The 19902-nt window shown below is 46.0% G+C and overlaps 1 protein-coding gene across 2 annotated transcripts in view; it reads left to right on the top strand.

Moving 5' to 3' along the window:
- Positions 1–7429: 7429 nt before the first annotated feature.
- Positions 7430–19902, top strand: part of USP31 (ubiquitin specific peptidase 31) — a 38254-nt gene continuing 25781 nt past the window's right edge. Inside the window, exon 1 of one of the 2 annotated variants that reach the window (XM_028705533.2) lies at positions 7430–8379. In XM_028705533.2, coding sequence (XP_028561366.2) covers positions 7576–8379 — 804 coding nt within the window. In that variant the 5' untranslated portion in view covers positions 7430–7575. Of the gene's footprint in view, positions 8380–10318; positions 10401–19902 lie in introns of those variants that run through there. The other variant, XM_077919157.1, reaches the window with a different exon arrangement.

The raw sequence follows: 19902 nt of genomic DNA, 5'->3' as shown, positions 1-19902 counted from the left end.
GGAAAGAAAGAAAGTCTTGATCCATATCGTCAAAGTGGAGCAGCAGCTTTATATTATGCTGCACTGATTTGCTTCATGGTTATGTAGTTATTTAAAATACATTTAGCCCTTCCTTAAGGGTGGAACCCCAGGGGATGTTACATAGTTTGAAGCTATATAATACAACTGCAGATGGTGACAGCAGCCACGAAATTAAAAGACGCCTGCTTCTTGGGAGAAAAGCAATGACAAACCTAGACAGCATCTTAAAAAGCAGAGACATCACCTTGCCAACAAAGGTCCGTATAGTGAAAGCTATGGTTTTCCCAGTAGTGATATATGGAAGTGAGAGCTGGACCATAAAGAAGGCTAATCGCTGAAGAATTGATGCTTTTGAATTATGGTGCTGGAGGAGACCTCTTGAGAGTCCCATGGACTGCAAGAAGATAAAACCTATCCATTCTGAAGGAAATCAGCCCTGAGTGCTCACTGGAAGGACAGATCGTGAAGCTGAGGCTCCAATACTTTGGCCACCTCATGAGAAGAGAAGACTCCCTGGAAAAGACCCTGATGTTTGGAAAGATTGAGGGCACAAGGAGAAGGGGACGACAGAGGACGAGATGGTTGGACAGTGTTCTCGAAGCTTCCAGCATGAGTTGACCAAACTGTGGGAGGTAGTGGAAGACAGGAGTGCCTGGCGTGCTCTGGTCCATGGGGTCACGAAGAGTCAGACACGACTAAACGACTAAACAACAACAATACAACTGCAGAAATATATCAGTAAGAAAAGCCAAAAGAATGAAAGGAAACATCCACCCTCCTTGAAAAAGACAATCCAATACATAACTACAGCCAAAGCCAATCAACAATTGAAAAGAAGATCAAACTCAGGAAAAAGCCAGTGAAAAGAAGGGAGTCTTTACCACCCCTGCCAGCCTGGTGCCCTCCAGCTGTTTTGGACTACAACTCCTATCAGCCCCTTGAAGCAACATGGTCCCCTGTCTCCCTCCTGCCTAACCTATATGCTCTCAGAGATAGGCAAGTGAGGCAAGGTAGAGGTGAGATGGACCTTTGAATAATTTGGTCCAAACCATTTAAGGTTTCAAAGGTCAAAAGCATCACTTCAGAGTAGACCAAGAAAATTGTCAGAAGAAGAAACAAACATTTTTCATCCCATAAATATTCTGGGTTTGGGGTTTATTCCTGTCCCTTGCTTTTGTTGCAGGATAGTGCAGAAGTTGGCAATAATGGCAATAATATGGTAACATTGGGGAAAGCAAATTATAAAGCAGAATGGAGGATCTAGTATAAACCACCAGTAATGTGCTTACATTGATTATATCAATGATTTGTCACAAAATACTCCCCTGCCCCCACAAAAGAGTCTGGAGCAGGGGTAGGCAGCCTAAGGCCCAGGGGCTGGATGCGGCCCAATTGCCTTCTCAATCCGGCCAGCGGACGGTCCGGGAATCAGCGTGTTTTTACATGAGTAGAATGTGCGCTTTTATTTAAAATGCATCTCTGGGTTATTTGTGGGGCATAGGAATTCGTTCACCCCCCCCCCCCAAATCCGGCCCACCACATGGTCTGAGGGACGGTGGACCGGCCCATGGCTGAAAAAGGTTGCTGACCCCTGGTCTGGAGAGACCCATAGAAAACTGACTTGGGGTTTGTAGGCAAACTGTATTTGAGTGGGCTGGCTGTTTCCCTGCATCAATCCAATGTGGGAGCAGAGGACCTTAGGCACTTCAAAACTCCAGCTATGCTCAACTTGTAGACAAATTCAAATATTACAAAACATCACAAATCTCTTGTGACCTCCTCCCAAAGGCAACCAAGCACAGGAAACCACTGATTCCATGGAACATGCCACCAAACAAGCAGGAGTAAGCATAGCCAATTGGACATTTAGAATGGAAAGATAGATGAGGAGAGCGTGGGAATTTCCCATCCAAATAAGTCCATAAGTAGTCCATAAACAAGGGGACTATGGGATTTCTTTACCTATGTGAATACTCAGCAGGGATTGTTCTCAATCCTACAGTTTTGGAACTATATAATTAGAGATATATTTGATGGTGAGGCGTTTCTACAATGAGGCATAGAATAAAAACAAGGGCCCCCCTCTTTTGGCTGAAGAAGGTGGTAAAAATGTTCCAAATAAATGATTCAGCGCAGTGTGTCATTAATATTTTCTCTCAGCCTACAATAACTGTGGTTGTATGAGGTATGGTGAATGCTGACATTCACATGAAGGTTAACAGCCCTCAGGCAAATGCTGGGAATGTCTGCAAACTCTGAAATGCTGGCGATTGTTTGAAAAACATAGGATTGAATAATCAATTGAAATTAAGTGGTTTCTAGCTGTAATGGTATAAAAGAATATGAAAAAATGGTTTTTTATAAGAAAAAATTTAATGTTATAATAACTTAAGATTAAAGATCAGGGTAGAATAAAGAGGGAAAGAAACTGCTGAGCTAACAAATTGAATTGGAATACAAAAAAGGGAGGTATGAGGAGGTCCGGGAAACAAGTAAATGAAAAATAATGTGATGAAAAGATTGATTGTTTTTAACTATTTTTATTTTGTATTTTTTCTTTTTTCTTTTTCTATTTTGCAATGTAAAAAACCCTAATAAAATTTTTATAAAAAAAGAAAAGAAAAACATAGGATTGAATAATGAATTTTGTGTGTGTGTGTGTGTGTGAGAGAGAGAGAGAGAGAGAGAGAGAGTGAGTGCCATTCACAAAACCTATCTTGGACTGTTAGTTTTTAAGTGCTACAAGACTCTTTATTGTTTTTGTTGCAACAGACTAGCACAGCTGCTCTTCTGAAATGTGAATTTAACATTTGCTATGTTTGAGGCTTTCAGTTTAACATATGCAGATACCACTGGAGGGTGGTTCATTAGGGTGAGCCTTGGTCTGCCCTGCCCAGCCCTACCTTCCTGCCTTCTTACAACCAGTCCAGAGGGTAGCAATGCCTATCAAGTTCCTCCTCTGTAGCCGCAGTTCTGCCCTTGTAGAACTCAGCAGTTCTACACTGAACTCAATCATTGGCTCTGGCTCCCCCTACTGTTGACCTCCTTCCTTAAACTCTACCAGACTCTGTGAACAACAGCCACCCACTGACTGATACATAAATATATGTGATAACTTCAGCAGTGCCACCCAGCCACATAACACACTGTAAAGCAGTGGGAGTCTGATCACTCCCAAATCATCTGCTTCTTGTTTTTAATAGATCCCATGTGGTTCATCGATGCCTTTACAGTTGCAAAGCAGGAGGAGGGCACATTCAAGATCTGTAAAGACTGAAGGCATAACTGAGGTCAGGTGAAGCTGCAGCTTGTCTTCATACCCTTGCAGCAGCCTCTGCTGAAGATGCCAAAGCTTATCTCCAAAACAGCAGCGCATCACAGGAACACATCAGACAACCTTCAAGCAGTAAAGCAGAGCTTTCCAAACTTCTCATGTTGGTGACACGCTTTTTAGACGTGCATCATTTTGCGACACAGCCATTCAGTTTTACTAGCAAACCGAAGGTTAAATGAACCTCTTTCCAGCCCCGGGAGGAGCGCGGGGAGCATTCGCACAACACACCTACACACTGCAGCCGACACACTAACGTGTAGCGACACACAAAGCTCTGCAGTAAAGGAAGTGTTGCTCCATAGGGAAGAACTAGGAGCACTGATGTTGCTGGAGTAAGCGATGCTGCAAATGTGTGTGCGTGTGCGGGGGGATTGCTGTGTTCGCTGGTAGAGGCTGGTCCAAGACATTTTGTTGCTGGAGGCAAAGGGCAAGATGGCACCTCCCTCCCAAGTTCAGAAGGTAACTGGATTGAGAAGGGACTTGAACTCAACACTGGCAACAGGATAGCAGCATACCTGACGGCTGCTGGCTAGTTTAGGGGGGTGCAGGACAGGCCCTGTAGCACACCTGCTTTTGCCCTCCAACAAAAGCAGTGGTTGCACCCGCCTTGCTCAGGGAAAGCTCCCTGGGCAAGGGCGGGTGTAGCAATCTAGTATGACAGCAACAATCACAGATAACAATGGCTCTTAAAGTGAACTACTCAGTGGGATCAGGTGTTAAACAGGGTTGTGTTATTGCCCCAACTCTATTTATTATTTTCTTTTTTTTTATAAATCATATTTATTAAAGTTTCCAAAATACAAAAAGTAAATATAAAACAAAAATGGAATATCTTTAAAACCTTATTTTCATTACCCACTTTCTGGGACTCCCCCCTCCCCCATCCCTACCATATTCCCCTTTCATAACGTTGATTCTACAAGCTCTCACTCCCAATTTAGAACTTAATTTGTTTAACCCCATATTCAAATTTAATTTTATACAGTCATCATCATTGCCTTAAATAAAGATCAAAAATTCTCTCCCCAGGGTCCACCCCATTTTCCTTCCACGAATTCCCTTTTTTTTAAATAGAATCGCCCCAACAAAATATAAAAAACTATCTAAAGATAAAAAAGATAAGAAGTGTATATAAAAAAAAGTTCAGAAAATAGTTACACAGCCTTTGGATTCTAAATCTCCCCCCCCCTTCCCCGGTTTAGATTCCCCATGTCCATCAGTCTGTCTGTTGTCTGCCTGAAGATCTTGGATCCATAATCAGATTTTCCCTCAATTCCTTGCCAGTTTTTTTAAAAGTTATTTTTATAATATTTAATTTCAAATTTCCAGTCCAAAAATGGCCCCTAAGGGCCTTTAATTTCTTTAGTCATTTAAAGCTCCCCCATTGTTCTTTCCATGTTGTAGTCCAGTTTCTTGTCTTGTTCCGTTGCTAAAACGTCCTAATTCAGAAATTTAGTAATTCTACAGGAGTTGTTGTTGTTCAGGAACAAAAACTTACGTTCAGTCCCTTCCTTTCTTCAATAGAAAAGTTCTATTGTCTCCTTTAATATAAACACCCCTGTAGACAAAATACTAATTCAGTTTTGCAGCTTTCCCAAGAGATAACAAGTCCTGTAAAATTCCAAGAGTATTTTTCCACTTGCGACCATCTTTGTAATGTCCCGAAACCCCTCTAGGGGGATTATGGTAACTTTGTTTCCTCTGATCCAAAAGTCCGATTGTTGTTCCATATTTTCGACATTTTATATCCAAATCGTGGCAAATTGTAACGAAATTAACTAGCAAAGCCCTCGTAACAAAGTCCTCTTTAAGTTTTCCGACTTTGACAGCTACTTTGACAGCTGTCAAGGCCTCCGTCTCTTTTCACCAGGCTCTCTCGCGAATCGCCCCGGTTCCCGGGGGGGGGGGGGTGTTACATTTTCCTTCTCCCTCCACTCTTCTCCTCCAGCACAGTTCTTGTAGTTTTCCATCGTGGAATTCTCAATTTTTGTCCGAAATAGACTTCTTTCTGGACCTTGGTTACTCAGTCCTTGTTTTAAAGTGTTTACAGTAGGGAGGGGGACTGACTTCCTTTTTGGATGCCCCCCCGCTCGTGCCAAATCCGAAAAAAATTTCTTTTTTTCTCCTTTTAAACCCAGTTTCCAAATTACTCACGGGTTGTTGTTAAAAGTCCGAATTTTCAATGGAAGAAGTCAGCGCTCTCCGCCGGATGGCATGCGGCTTCGCTCGGCAGGGAAAGCAGAGGACTCAAAGCACCACACCGCTCCCCGGCACCCGATCCGTAGCCTTTAAAAAGGCTCCTTCACGAGTCGGGAGGGCGCTAACGGTGCCAGCCGAGTCACCCATGTCCACGGCCTCCGTGGCCGTGGTTTTTGAGGGTCCCCGCGTCGCCGGCGCGGTAGGACCCAGCCCCTGCCGAGCAGGCTCCCTCCGGAGCTCGGAGGGAGTCCGTCATTCGGCGATGGCGCCAACCCGGAAGTCCCTCTATTTATTATTTTCACTCCATGATCCTACGCTTTGTCAAAGGGAAACTCCCCACCGCAGTAGAAATCATATATTGAACAGATGGAAAGCTCTTCAGTCTGAGCAGGCTGAAAGCAAAGAGTAAGGTTATTGTAACTTCCGTCATAGAGCTTCAGTATGCTGATGACAACATAGTGTGTGCACGCTCAGAGGATGACCTCCAAACCATCCTAAATATCTTTGCAGAAGCTTACGAAAAGCTTGGCCTATCACTCAACATCCAAAAAACCAAAGTGCTGCACCAACAAGTACAAAATAACCCCTCTGCAGTGCCACAAATCTAACTCGATGGTGTAACGTTGGAAAATGTCAATCACTTCTCCTACCTAGGCAGATATCTTTCCACAAGGGCCAACATTGATGCCGAAATCCACCATCGCCTGAGCTCTGCGAGTGCAACTTTCTCCCGATTGAAGTGCAGAGTGTTTGAGGACCGGGACATTCACAAAGCTTTGTTTACAAAGCCATTGTACTGCCAACCTTACTATATGCTTGTGAAACATGGACCACTTATAAACGCCATCTCCAACTCCTCGAAAGATTCCATCAACGGTGTCTCTGAAAAATTTTACACGTCACTTGGGAAGACAGGCAAACTAATATCAGCGTACTAGAAGAAGTAAAGTTCTGAAGCAATTATTCTTCAACATCAACTTTGTTGGACTGGTCATGTTTTGTGGATGCCTGATGATCGTCTTCCAAAGCAACTACGCTATTCCGAACTTAAAAATGGAAAGCGTAATGCTGGTGGTCAACAAAAGAGGTTTAAAGACTGTCTCAAGGCAAATCTTAAAAAGTGTAGTATAAACACTACAACTGGGAAACACTTGCCTACGAGCACTCCAATTGGAGAACAGCCTTTACCAAAGGTGTCATGGGCTTTGAAGACACTCAAACTCAGGACGCAAGGGAGAAACGTGCTAAGAGGAAGGCACGCTTGGCAAATCCTCACATTGTTCAACTCCCTACTGGAAACCAATGTCCCCACTGTCGAAGGACGTGTGGAACCAGAATTGGCCTCCACAGTCACTTACGGATTCATTGTTAAAACCGTGTTTATGGAAGACAATCTTATTCGGCTACGAGTGGTCACCAAAGAGAAGAGAGATAGAATGTTTGCATGTTAGCTACTTTATTTATTTACGGCCACGATAATTCCGTCTCTGTGGAGAAAAGGCAACTCCTGGCTTCCCTGTGAGCCCCCAGAGGTGACGGAGGTTTTGGCGGGAAGTCCCGAGGAGCCGAGCAAGAGGAAGCAGGCTCGGGCCTGGGCCTTCGCGAGCCAGCGCCGAGGGGAACTGGGCCGCATTGAAAGCTGCCCGGCTGGCAAGAGTGGCCGAAGAAGCCGCCGCCGCCCCTTTACGCTATTTGCCTCTCTTCTTCACTGAGGGAGACGGAGGAGGGGGAAAAGAGGCCTTTGCCAGGACCAAAGATGGCGGCGGCCGCGAGTAGGGTAGGTCGGCTGGTCCCGCGGTTGCCCGCAACCAGCATGGCGGCGCCGGCTTCCTGCGTGCCCGTCTCGCCGCGCGGACTCCGCCCCGCCCGCCGCCGCCTCAGCCTGAGCAGCAGCAGCAGCAAGAGGAGGAGGAGCAGCACCGGCTCCTGCACGGCTGTGCCGCCGGTGAAGCTCCCAGGCGCGGAGGCTGGGCTGCGGCGGCGGGGATGAGGCGGTGGTAGGCCCGGGGGGAGAGGGCGCCATGTCGGGCCGGGCGAGTGGCGCTGCGGCGGTGGCGGCCCCGGTGCTGCCCGCCGCCGCTTCGCCGGTGGTGGTGGCGGCGGCGGCCAAGGAGAAGCGCTCCTTCAGCAAGCGGCTGCTCTTCCGGGGCCGGGTGGGCGGCGGCGGCGGGTCCGGCACTGGGGGCTCGGGCTCCTCCTCCTCCAGGTCGCTGGGCGGATTCATGAGCCGCGTGCTGAAGACGCTCTCGACGCTCTCCCACCTGGGCACCGAGCACGGGCCCGCCGCCACCACCGCCCGCCACGGACACCCCCCCGGCGGCAGCAGCCTGGGCCGCTGCTTCCAGCCCAGCCCGGAGCCCGAGCCGCCGCCTCCCCCGTCGCCGCCGCCGCCTCCGCAGCCTCCCGCGACCCAGGAGCTGATCTCGCCGCCGCCGCCGCCGCCACCGGGCTCCTCGGCGGGGTCGCTGCTGCTGCCGGCCGTGCCCGGCGTGGCGGGGCTGCGCAACCACGGCAACACGTGCTTCATGAACGCCATCCTGCAGTGCCTCAGCAACACCGAGCTCTTCGCCGAGTACCTCGCCCTCGAGCAGTACCGCGCCGCCAACGCCGCAGAAGCCGGGGACGGAGGCAGAGGCGCCGGCGGAGAGGAGGAGGAGGAAGAGGAGGGCGGCGGCGGCGAGAGGGACGTGCCAGCCGTGGCTCCCGCCCGCCCGCCGGAGCCCGCCCCGGACAACTGCAAGGGCGAGGTGACGGAGCAGCTGTCGCACCTAGTGCGGGCCCTCTGGACGCTCGAGTATACGCCGCAGCACAGCCGGGAGTTCAAGGTGAGGGGCTCTCCCTCTCCTCTGCCGGCTCCTAGCAGCCACTCCGCAGGGGAAGCATCTAATCTGGCCATGGTCCCCTGTTCAGAGGCACCAAGAGCAGCAGCAGGGCGGGTGCATCAAGACCTGCAGCACCTAAAAATAATCATCAGATGTCCTGCTTGCTTGGAAGGCTGTGACCTGGGTACTCTTGGCAAAGGTGTCATTCCCTTGGGTTAGACCTGACATTTAGACTGTAAGCTCTTTGGGGCAGGGAGGTGCATTGGTTGTTCTTAGGAAGCTCCCTCACTGGCATCATGGCAGTGTGTTAATGATTTGTGGTGGCTTCCAGAGGTGGAGTATTCCAACTTCACAGGTACAGGTGCAGGTGCTGAGATCTGGCGGTGGAAAAGTGATACCTTTGTTTCATTCCTAGTTCAAGTCATCCCCTCGTGCAACTAAAGATGCCTCTATCAGTACTTGGCATAGATGATTTTTTTCTTTCTACGTATAGGCTGGCGGAAAGGAAACCTCTGAGCAGAAGCAGAGTGCCAATTGTGATAACTGTAGATTCCCTTCTGTTCCAGGGGTGAGCTCTGAGGAGTCTTGTCTCATATTAAGATCGGCAGTGAATGAAGAATGGCAGAAAATACCTGCTTAGAATCTCCTTCAGGTGTTATCTGCAATTCTTAATGAGTGAGATGAGAGAAACAGTTCCGTTTACATCATTTAAATATGTTACTTGTTGGATCAACTTCCATAGGAGGGTATAAAGTTTGGAGTTGCACAGAGAATTCTGTCAGACCGAACAGAGGAGGGGCTATTTCCTAGGATCATAAGAGTTGGACTCCCACCTGGTTTAGTTCAGGAATCTTCACCATTCCTGGCATATGGGTGGCCATCCACTGCTTAAATGCCTCAAGTGCGGGGGAACCCACCAGCACTACCTGTGCTGCTCCCCAACAGCCTTTTGTGTTGTAATATTTCTTTTAATGCTCAGTCAAAATTTGCTTCCTTGCAGTTTCTACCCATCATTTCTAGTCCCTCTCTATAGAGCAACAAAGAATGAGTTTGCTCCATCTTCTTCATGGCAGAATGTTAGCACTGGTATGATTCTTAGTTGAACACACATGTTTCTGGTAGTTCATAGATAGTAGCCCTGATTCCCTGTCTGCATAGGAACGTTGGAAGCAGCCCAACGCTGAATTAGGTTATTGACTCATCTCAGTATTGTCTACACTAACTGGCAGTGGCTCTTCTGGGTCTAAGGCAGGAGATGTTCTCAGCCCTACCTGGAGATGCTGGGGGTTGAACTGAAGAGGCCCTTCTGCATGCTAACCAGATGCTCTACCACCTAGCTACAACCTTTCCCCAGTGGCACAGCATCCTCTGCAGGCTTTGGTCTTGCTGTGTAGAGAGATGTGACTAGTGAGTTAGTTTATGCCCAAGATCCCCAAAAACTTGTGTGGAAAGATAAGTGTGGTGTGCGTATCAGAGAGAAAGAGACATACATGCTAGTCAGTACTCCTGGCTTATGAATAACACCTGAGCAATGATGCTTCACAGTTGACTCTGATCATATCAAGACTGTGATGCCTACTCTGCCTCATATTAATATTGGGTGATGGAAAAACTGCAACTTCACACAGTTCTGTTGTCAGTTGGTTTATTGTGTGTGTTTTTTGAGGCAAAGCTAGTGGCTGCCTTGTTAACTCAAATTGGAGACAAGTAATTGTATAGGAACAATTGATCTAGTCTTGTTTCCTATTTACCTAGATGACAAGCAGTCCTAAGCATGCCTACTCAGATGTAAATTTAATTCAATGTGGCATACTCTTAGTCAAGTGGGGTTAGGAGTTCAGCCTTAGTTAGCAAAGTTCTGGGTTGGAAAATGGTTGGGCTTGGTCAAAAGATTAGTCATTTATTTTCTCTTGATTTTTTTTTTCCAGGGTGGGGGGCTGCTCTTCCACTTTGTACCCTCTGGTCATGGATGAGGCTTCCTGGCTGCTCAACAAGGGCTGCTTAGAATGGACCTTGCTTCCAGGGTACTGTTTGTTTATGATTTGGTGCTTGGGACAATGAGGAGATTGTTCATTGCTTGTTTTTAATGATTGGATCAGGAGAATATGGAACACTTTTCAGCAGAGCTGCTTCTCTTTTAATCTCATGATGTTGGAAAACAAGTGGGGTGCCAGGTTTCAGGAGGCCACCCGCTGTTTACAAGAGCCAAGAGTCTACTGTTGTGTGCAAGAAAAGAGGGAGTCCGGGTTTGTCCCTAGCAAACTATGAGGTCAAATTGCCATAAACAGTGGATCTAGTGCAGCTATACTGGTTCAAGCTCAACAAGGCCTGTTAATGTTCTCAGTGGATTGCTGAGATTTTGAAAAGGGCGTAACTGTTTGTGTGATATTTGCCATTTCTTGGAGTGAATTGATTCAGTCTTGTTTCAGCAATTTTGATCACCGGTGGAAGAGACTTACTTAAATTATGATTCTAACATTTGTTCTAATTGTTTCAAAAACAACTTTGATCATGTTGTATTTCAGATTTTTCCTTAGAAAGTATGTTTATTTGTTGTTGCCAGCATTAAAAATCACAGAAGCAGAGTTTTTGCACTTTCTAGGCACTAGTAGTCGAAATACTTGCACAGATCCCATATGGGGGAGGAGAACAACTGTGAAATTAATAAAAGAGGAGGAAACAATGCTGGTTCATTGTGGGCAATGCCTTTATTAAGACCAGCCAAAATGGCATAAAATAGTGATCATGCTATTAAGGGATTAATTACTCTCTACTTCTCGGTACACACGCAAGAGTACTTGTCAATACCTTTTTGCTTGAAGATTTATTTGAATAGGTTTGAGCATTGAATATTTCCTCCACTTAGTGTGTGCCCTACCTGCCTACCAGGGATGGGACATAATGTGTTCATGGGTGCAGCCGTTGCAGCATGGATATTGTAACATGGCTCACTCTGCCTACAGAATGGCTGCAGGTATCAGCCAATGACCACTGGGATTATTTATGGTTCTTGCCAGGATGCTCTGGGACCTACTGTGTTATTGGGCAGGCTGTTAAATAAACTGTGTTAAGGGCTCAAGCTGGCCAGTTCCTCCCCTCTTCCACCCTTTCCCTTTTAGCTGACACCATTGACATTCTGTGGCTCAGCTGCCCTCAGCTTTCCGAAGGTCCTGGAAGCTCATTGCACCCTGTTGCTTTATTCTTATAAAACTAATACGCTGCAGTTATCCTCCTGAGTATGAAGGAACCATTACCTTGTTTTTCTTCCAAACTGGTGGGCATGGAAATAACCATCCCGGTCAGATTTAAACAAAACCCACAGATTTCTATCCAAACTGTTCCTTCCTGAAGCTTTAGAATGGTGCCAAATTTGACTTGGTGTTTTGAGCAGGAATGGTGACTGTTGTTGCCTGGGGAAGAGATAGTTGCTGCTTAGAGCCTGGTGACAACTTAAAGGCTAACATGTTTATTGTAGCCTAAGCTGGTGAAGTGGGCTTTCTGCTTGGTTTCTAAGGAGCCACAAAAGAGTTTGGGATGTTGGCTGCAGCAGACCAGCATGGCTGCTACTCTGGAAACAGCTGTTCAGAGGCTTCACCTTCATGTGATGCTTTACTTTCTTAGGATCTTCCTGCTGAAGACGGGGAGCAATTTATTCTCGGAAACTGAACTGAAAGGCAGTTTCTAACCATAAAGGATGGATGAGTGGATGAATGAATAAATAGAGAGGAAAAAAGAGGAAACTGATCTTACTTTATCTCGGGGAAAATAATATGTCTGGTTTTTCTCCAAAGAGCTGAAACATGGCAGTCATGCTGCTAGCCAGGGTGGATAAAAATAAATTCAAAAAAAGTGATAAGATTTTTTCCTTGATAAGCATTTCTCTTTTAAGAATACCCTAATGTAAAATCAAATGTAAATGTAATGTAGACTCAGCTTGTGACACTTAAGAAACTTCATCAAATCTGCTTGTAAAGAAAGAACTGGGAGGTGATAGATACCCTTGTTGGTCATTGTGCAGCACAATTGTTCATGCACTTATTAAGGCTTGATTAAAGCTCAGCAGGAAAGTCAGCCTCAGCTTGTGGGCTAGTGCTAGCTGTCTTGGCACTGAAGTGAATCTTTTGTGATTTTCTGTAATTCTGGGTTTCCAGTTTTTGGAGAGGGACAGCAAAGGGACTATTTCATTTGGAGCAGTTTTGTTACCATAGATTCTATGGTGTCTGCTTTATGTTTATTGTAGCAACTTTGAATATTTAGTGGAGCCTTTAAACTATTAAATACCGTTCACCAGATCAGAAACTCAACTGGGCATTTGCTGTATCAATGGGGATAAGTCTTATGCAGGGTCCCCGCTGGTTTGCTGAAGCTGCATCACAGAAATAGTTACTTTGCTTGAACCAAATGCACGAGGAGAAGATGGATGAGAAGAGGTTCATGGCACTGTGAACTTTAAAACTCTTTAAGGTCTTTGTGGCTACAGAGTATTGGCACATTGAGGTCTGTTATGTGCTCCAGTCAGTGGCTGGATGCTTGACCACTGCTTTCTTCTCTTTTTGAGGAAGCTGGTTGCCTGTAGTGGTGGAATTTTGCCACTTCCACCTTGAGCAGTTGGTTGTGGGGTGCTTTCCTTCCCAGGAGACAGCGACTGTAGCTGTGGTTGGGAGGCACATTCTTTCCACACTTCCTTGCCTGCCGGCCTCCTCACTCATGCTGCTGCCCCCCTCCTGCTACTGTTCCCCACCAGGAGGAGGAGGAGATGGCGGCAGTGATTACATGGTGAGCCTGGCGGGCTTTACCAAATACCAACATTATATTTCTTCACATGTTACACAACTGCAAGTACATCAGGAAACAGAGCTAGAAGCATGGTTTTAGTACTGGGCCTTGTTAACATAGACCTGTGTGTCTCTTACATGTCCTTTTCATTTTGTGCTGTTCCCCTTGAGAGAAGGAGGGAGGAGAGGATGTGCTGTCCTCTTTGCAAAGGAGTGGAAGCCCCTTTTAAACTGTTCAGGAGAATGCTGCCAAAGAGTGGCTTCTCTTTCCATTTCCAGGGTGCCTCTACCCAGTATGGAAAAGCTGGATAGTTTATTCTGTTAGGAGGGTAGCTTCTGTATGTCGTATGCTGGAGCAAAATGAGAGTCTTGTAGTAATGTAAAGTCTATCTAATTTATTATGTCATGGACTAGAAAGCCTCTGCCACATTAAATTTGTTAGTCTTTCAGGTGCTATTAAGGCTCTCTTGTTGAGCTGGTTTCCTTCTCAGTGTGGCAGGAGCAGGGAAGGAGCGAAGTGCCTGCGGTTGAATAACCATACACCAGCAACCGCTTGTTCACACTAATCCATAGCTTGTTTTAAATATGGTTTAATGTGATGTGCTAACTAGAACACTATGTAGAAAGCAGACTTGGGAATACGGCTCATTACTTAATTGAATGTTACCATTTTGTAATGAATGGAGTCCCTGAATGAACAATGCAAAACTTAAGTACATGGTCCTGGAAAATGCTTACAGTAATTGTTATTACTGTTACTTCCTTTTCCCATCTAAATGGAGATCAGGTGTGTGGAATGTCAGGCCCTCCAGATGTTGCTGAACTACAGCTCCCATCATCGCATGCCATTGTCCATGCTTGTTGGAGCTGATGGCAGTTGCTGTTCAGCAACACCTGGAGGGCCAAAGGTTCCCCACCCTTGATGTAGAATTGTTACTCTGGTTCTGCTCCTGTGGCTTTGTTGAAGTTGGCCAAGCCAAGAGCGTGCACTTGGTTTTTCTGTAGCCAGGTAGCTTTGCAAGGTTGTCAGGAGTAAAATGGGCCTCCCTCTCATAAGTGAGTAGGGCTGTTGAATGAATAAGAATTTTGTTTCCTGTATTGTCATTGTCAAAGTCTGTTTCAAAAGGCTCCTTTTTGCAAGACAAGATTGCTTTAACCTCCCTGTCTTTGTCAGCTATTTCAGTCAGTTGTATTCTGCCTACCTAAACATTTTCTTGGTCTTTTCAGTTGGATACAGAGAAGACTCCAATTCCTGCCCTGAATTTGTCGGTAGCAGCTAAATATGTGCCTCTTTGTATGCCAGAATGAGGGAGATTCCTGTAGCTCTGTGTAATAAGCACATTGGTTTCCTCTTGAATGGTCTTCCTCCATAGGCTGCAGGTGGCTTATGTTTTAAAAGTTCTACATACAGATTTCCCTCCCCCCCCCATCCCCAGTGCAAATTCTATCATTCTATCTGTGAAATGGAATCAAATAAAGAAATAAACCCCATCATCTGTTTTTAGACCCTTTGAAGTTGAACCCCTTTCTAAAAATGCCCTTCATGATCTTGTTTAATAGAGAGTTCAGAAATGTTTGATCCCTGCGTCTAGCTGCATGAGGATCTGTGGATCTGTGGATTGGAGCAAACGGATACCAAAGACCCTAACAGCCACTGCAAGTGTCAGCTTAAGTGCTTGACAAGAAGTGGCCCTCGTGGATGTGGGTCACAGAATGCAGGATGAGGTCCTTGTGGATTTTAAACCACACATCCAATGGAGAGGCAAATATGAAACTTAAAGGGCTCATTATCATAAATAAACCCTGATCATCAACTTTTGTCTCCTCGAGTGCTGAGAGAGGAGGCGAGTCTGATTCTGATTTGGGTCATACTTTGTTTTATGTACACTTTTGATTGCTTTCATAGGATTAACTGTATACATTGTTTGTCCAGGCATGTTACTGTGCTTAACAGTTGGCAAATTCTGTGATTGATGGGATTGTTTTTGCTTACCAACAGGTTAGCAAACTATTGTTTAGATGTTTCAGTAAACATACTGGTTAATGCAGAGATTGGGAACTGCAAGCGAAGCAAGTAATTTACTGTTTTAAAGTACCTTTTTTTAAAAATGGAAAGCAACTTTCTCTAATAGTTTCCTGTCTTGAACGGTCTGTAAACAATGCACAGGGTAAGAGTTCCTGGATTAATAGTGGAAAACTACAGTTCCACCCCGGGGCTCAGGGGTTCTCAGTAAACTCCTGCAAATATTCTATGGTAGGATGTAAAGTTTATCTTGCAATCTTTAGGCAGGTAGCAGTGGAAGTGTGTAGCTTGTCAGGGTTGACCCCAAAAATTCTGCTTCGCAAGGGGAACTGGCCAAGCCTGCCCCTCACCTGAGAGCATCAGGCCTGCACCTACCAGCCTACTCTGCCTAATGGTAGGGCTGGTCTTGGGGCTTGTAGCAGATTGATACGAGACTGACAGTGCCATCCTGTGCTTCATGTGGGATCCTGCAGTGGTTTAACAGTTTGAGGCTCTCCTTGTTGTTGCCTGTCATTTTCCCCTTTGCTGTTTGGGCACCTTTGTCGTGCTGCTGCCAGTGTACCTCATCCTGCTTTCCCGGGCTAGAACAGGGAGGCAGAGGGGTTTCCTGTTTTGCCATCACTTGATCAAGGAGCTTGGGTATCTTGGCCAAGCGTCAGCCGAGGATGCCCCCTCTGGGGCAGTGGTGTGCTGCTGGTTTTACATGGCGTGCTCTCCAGGTATTCTGAGAACACAGCAGCCTCCCCACACTCTGCCTCAGAGTCGGAGAGGGAAAGGGACTGCCACAGAGTTGTCAGGGCTGTTGCTTCCCACCTCTGCAACTCTTGTGTTCTTATGTATTTTAATTACAGTGGTACCTCAGGTTACATACGCTTCAGGTTACAGACGCTTCAGGTTACAGACTCTGCTAACCCAGAAATAGTGCTTCAGATTAAGAACTTTGCTTCAGGATGAGAACAGAAATCGTGCTCCGGTGGTGCGGCAGCAGCAGGAGGCCCCATTAGCTAAAGTGGTGCTTCAGGTTAAGAACAGTTTCAGGTTAAGAACAGACCTCCGGAATGAATTAAGTACTTAACCCGAGATACTACTGTACTGTTTTTAACTAGACTTTTTTTTAATTGCTTCTATTTTGTAACATTGTTTTCTTGCCAGGGTTGCAAGCGGCCTTGAATCCCAAAGTGGGAGAAAATGCGGGATATAAATAATAATGCAGTAACATCAAAGCTGAGAAGAAGGCTCAGCTTGTGACAGCCTTCTGAGTGAATGTGATAGACAGAGGTGTAGGTGCTTGAGATCCTGACAGTCTCCTTGAGGAGGCACAAGCATTTGGGACTTTATGCCAGATTAGCTTGGAAATGGGCAGGATCCGAGGGTCGTCATGGGGAGGGTCAGGACTTAGTCAGGATCCTAAGCTGCCTCAGACCCTGTCTCTGCCCTGCCAGTGAGTGAATATGAGGCTGGCAAAGAGGTGGCATAAGCTGAAGTATTTCCTCTGTGATGAGACAGAAAATGCTGACTCCTGACTACCCACACTTCATTGCTGCTCCGCTGAGCAGTTTGCAGGGGGGCAACTGCTGCTCTGCCTTAAACGGGGCTGGTTTAGTTAAGTTGTGCCTGTAGATCTTTCCCTCCTTCTTGGGCTCTAGGGTTGGATATGTTGAGAGTTAAAATGCTTTTTATGCTTTCACACGGTACACAGCATTCATGGTTTTTAAGGCAGTGCAAAAACAGAGGAATTGGTGCTATTTTATTAGAGATGGCAAATGTACAACTTCAGGGATGTGCAATAAACATGCAACTACTTGTGGTAAGAGTGGATTCCAGATTCATGTTTGCTTAGACTCCCTAAAAACTTGATATTGATATCTAGGGTATTTCACTATTTCCTGCTTTCCATGCAATTTATACAAAATCTCATGGATTGCTTTAGTTAACGCTAGTGGTTATTCTTTCTGCTTAAAGCTAAATAAAAACACAAACCCATAACTATCTGTGATACATTGTGTGGAGCAAGAGTTACATGCAGAATGCAAGCTAACTTCATCCGGCGACCTTGCTGACAAAGCAGAAAGGGGGGGTGTACAAGGTTCTAAAGGGGTCTTGATCATGTTACATGTTTAGTAATGGGGCCTAGTCCTGCTCTCCTTTTCTAATTCCCACTTTTTGGCAGACACTGCTTGGCAAGGCCTGTGCCTATTCCCGAGTTCCAATTAATTGCCAAGGAGTCAGTGTGATTTCCATCAACATTTGCATCTCTTGACTAGACAGCCTTTCCTGCTTGTTGGGATAGACAGAGGCAGTTTTTCTGTTGGATTCTTAAGGTTAAACTGTCTGTGTGAATGCACCCCGTTGTGATTTCCTTCTTCTCCTTTGAGTGTTACCAGATCTGTTCCTTGCAGCCGGCCTCTTCTGACTGCTCAGCATTTTTCTGCATGAGCAGTGCTACCTTCCCCCTCTTGTTTGTGGCTGTGTGGCAGCACAAGGCTTTTTTCCCCTGCCCATCAGTCCTCTTTCCTCACTGAGAAATGTGGGATGGTGACAAGCACTTACTGTGTATTCAGGAGGGGAGGCTCAGTGGTGCCTTTTGCTGTCTCCTTCCAGCTTGAGTTGCTGCCTGCCCCTGTGGCTAAGCAGCGGGTGCCACAATTGGGCCGGGTGGGATTTTTCAGAGCTGCCTGAGGATTTTCCAGCAAAATAACAAGAAGGGGGATATCTAGGTTGCCTGGTGGTTCTGAAAATCCCTCTGCACCCGCCGCCTTAAATCTCCTCGGCTGACCTACATTATGGCTTGCTATTCTACCTGCTTGAGTGAGCCCATGGCTATACTATTATGCCTGATTTCATGCTTACAAAAGCCATCTGTCCTTCAGCAGAGGTCCCTAGGGTGGGAGCCGTTTTCACCCGGGGTGTGGTGGTGCTTTACATGGGAGATGGATTCTTTTTAATAATCTTTTATATTTATATCATAGTGGTTCCTCTTGTTTTGCAGTTGTAAGCCTCCTGGGGTGTTGAGCCAGACTAAAATTCAGGATGGATTCTTGCCAGGGAAGCCATAAACGCAAATCAATACAGTGACAAAATCTTCAAATTCCATTTTGTCTGTGTACTTAAGTAATGCCGGTCACTGTGTCCGTGCTCCAGGATGGGGGTGGTGCAGGGAGGAGTCTCCCTGTATCAAGTGTGGCGTTGGGGAATTGAAGCAGGGTTCAAAGCTGATTGCCCTGAGTTAGTTACTCCCATGGAAAGATAGCTCAGCCGGTTGGGGTGTGGTGCTGATAAGACCAAGGTTGCAAGTTCGATCTCCTCTCCTCATTGTCATCTGAGCACAAGAGTGTCTGGATTATCATTTCCCTGAATGCATACAGTGCTGAATGTTGAGTGGTTGGCAAAACAGCATCCACTACAGCCTTCCTTTGCAGCCTAACTTGTTGTAGCTGAAACAAGATTTGGTGTAGGCCTTCCACCCAAGGCTGTTTTACTTTGATGTTGAACCAGCAGGGGGTAGTGCACGCAAACAATGTATTCCACTATCAGTCTTAAGTTGTTGGGGGCTTTGCCTTTAGTGGCTTACTGGACCAGTTTCAAGAAGGACCAGATCCATGGGAAGTTTTCCTGTCCTTATGGCCTGTGTGATCCAATACTTGAACGCTTGATCAGTAGACAGATCCATTATGACATTGTCAGTCAGTGAAGAGGCTCTCCGGTTGTGACTTTGGTTAATGAAGAATCAATGTCAAGTTCTGTAGCAGCGTCTTAACATCTTGTCAATGTTACCTGTCCACTTGCTGTTAGAAAAGGTCTTTCCATTTAGTGCTGGATCAACTGTCATGGGGTAACTTGTTGGTGTGGAGGGCACAAACCAACCCGATCAGCTTACAACCAAGCTTGATCTCTACCCAATGCATGGTACTACCCTCCAAGCCAGTGTTAAGACTTGTAGAATCAACTTCAGTGGCCTTCAGGCTCTTATCAGTGCTGCTCTTCTTAATGAAATCTACAAAATTATTAGCAAAAACTCCGGCATTTTTCCAGTGTGAAGTGGTAGAGGTACCTTCCACCTGGCTCACTGCACACATATTAATTCTGTTCTGAGATGATGCTTGGGAACCGCTGATCTGAATTGTCTGCTTTGAGCGTAACTTTAGTTGTATCTTCCTGGCCGTCAAAGAAGATGCTGTCAATTTCATCCTTCTGACAAAGGTAATCAGATTCCTGATCCAGGGATTTCATAACTTTTTCTTGGCCCTCTTGACTTTATTGTGATCAAGTCTCTTGTCTTCAGTGACCAAGCCAGCATCCAGAAAGGTGGCAGTGGTGAGGGCATTTGTGGCACAAAGGCCAACACCCTATCCAATGCTCTACATAGCAACATTATGTATTTCTAATGTGTTATACTGTCTTTTTATTTGAAGTGGAAGTCGTACTTGTTTTTCTTAATGTCAATTCATAACTTCCACCATTTCCATCTTGGGCACCTTCATTTTCACTAGCAGAGAAATTTTTTTCATTTCATGGTATTCAAGCATCCTACTTACTTCACTGCTTATATTCAGCAAGTCTTCTTCTCTCATCTTCTTGCCGCTTCTGCTTTGTGACTTGTCTGTTATGCTCAGGCAGATCTGGCAAGACAGTCTGATGTGGCCCAATCAAACCAGTATTCTCTCTCTGACCTTTAATGAAAGCAAGTTCCTTCCAATGGATCTTCATCTCCATAGGGCATGTACAGTT

This window comes from Podarcis muralis, chromosome 14 (genome assembly GCF_964188315.1).
Source record: "Podarcis muralis chromosome 14, rPodMur119.hap1.1, whole genome shotgun sequence".
Taxonomy (NCBI): Eukaryota; Metazoa; Chordata; class Lepidosauria; order Squamata; family Lacertidae; genus Podarcis; species Podarcis muralis.
Note: the sequence above shows the minus strand (reverse complement) of the source record. Positions and strands in the feature narration are given on the sequence as shown.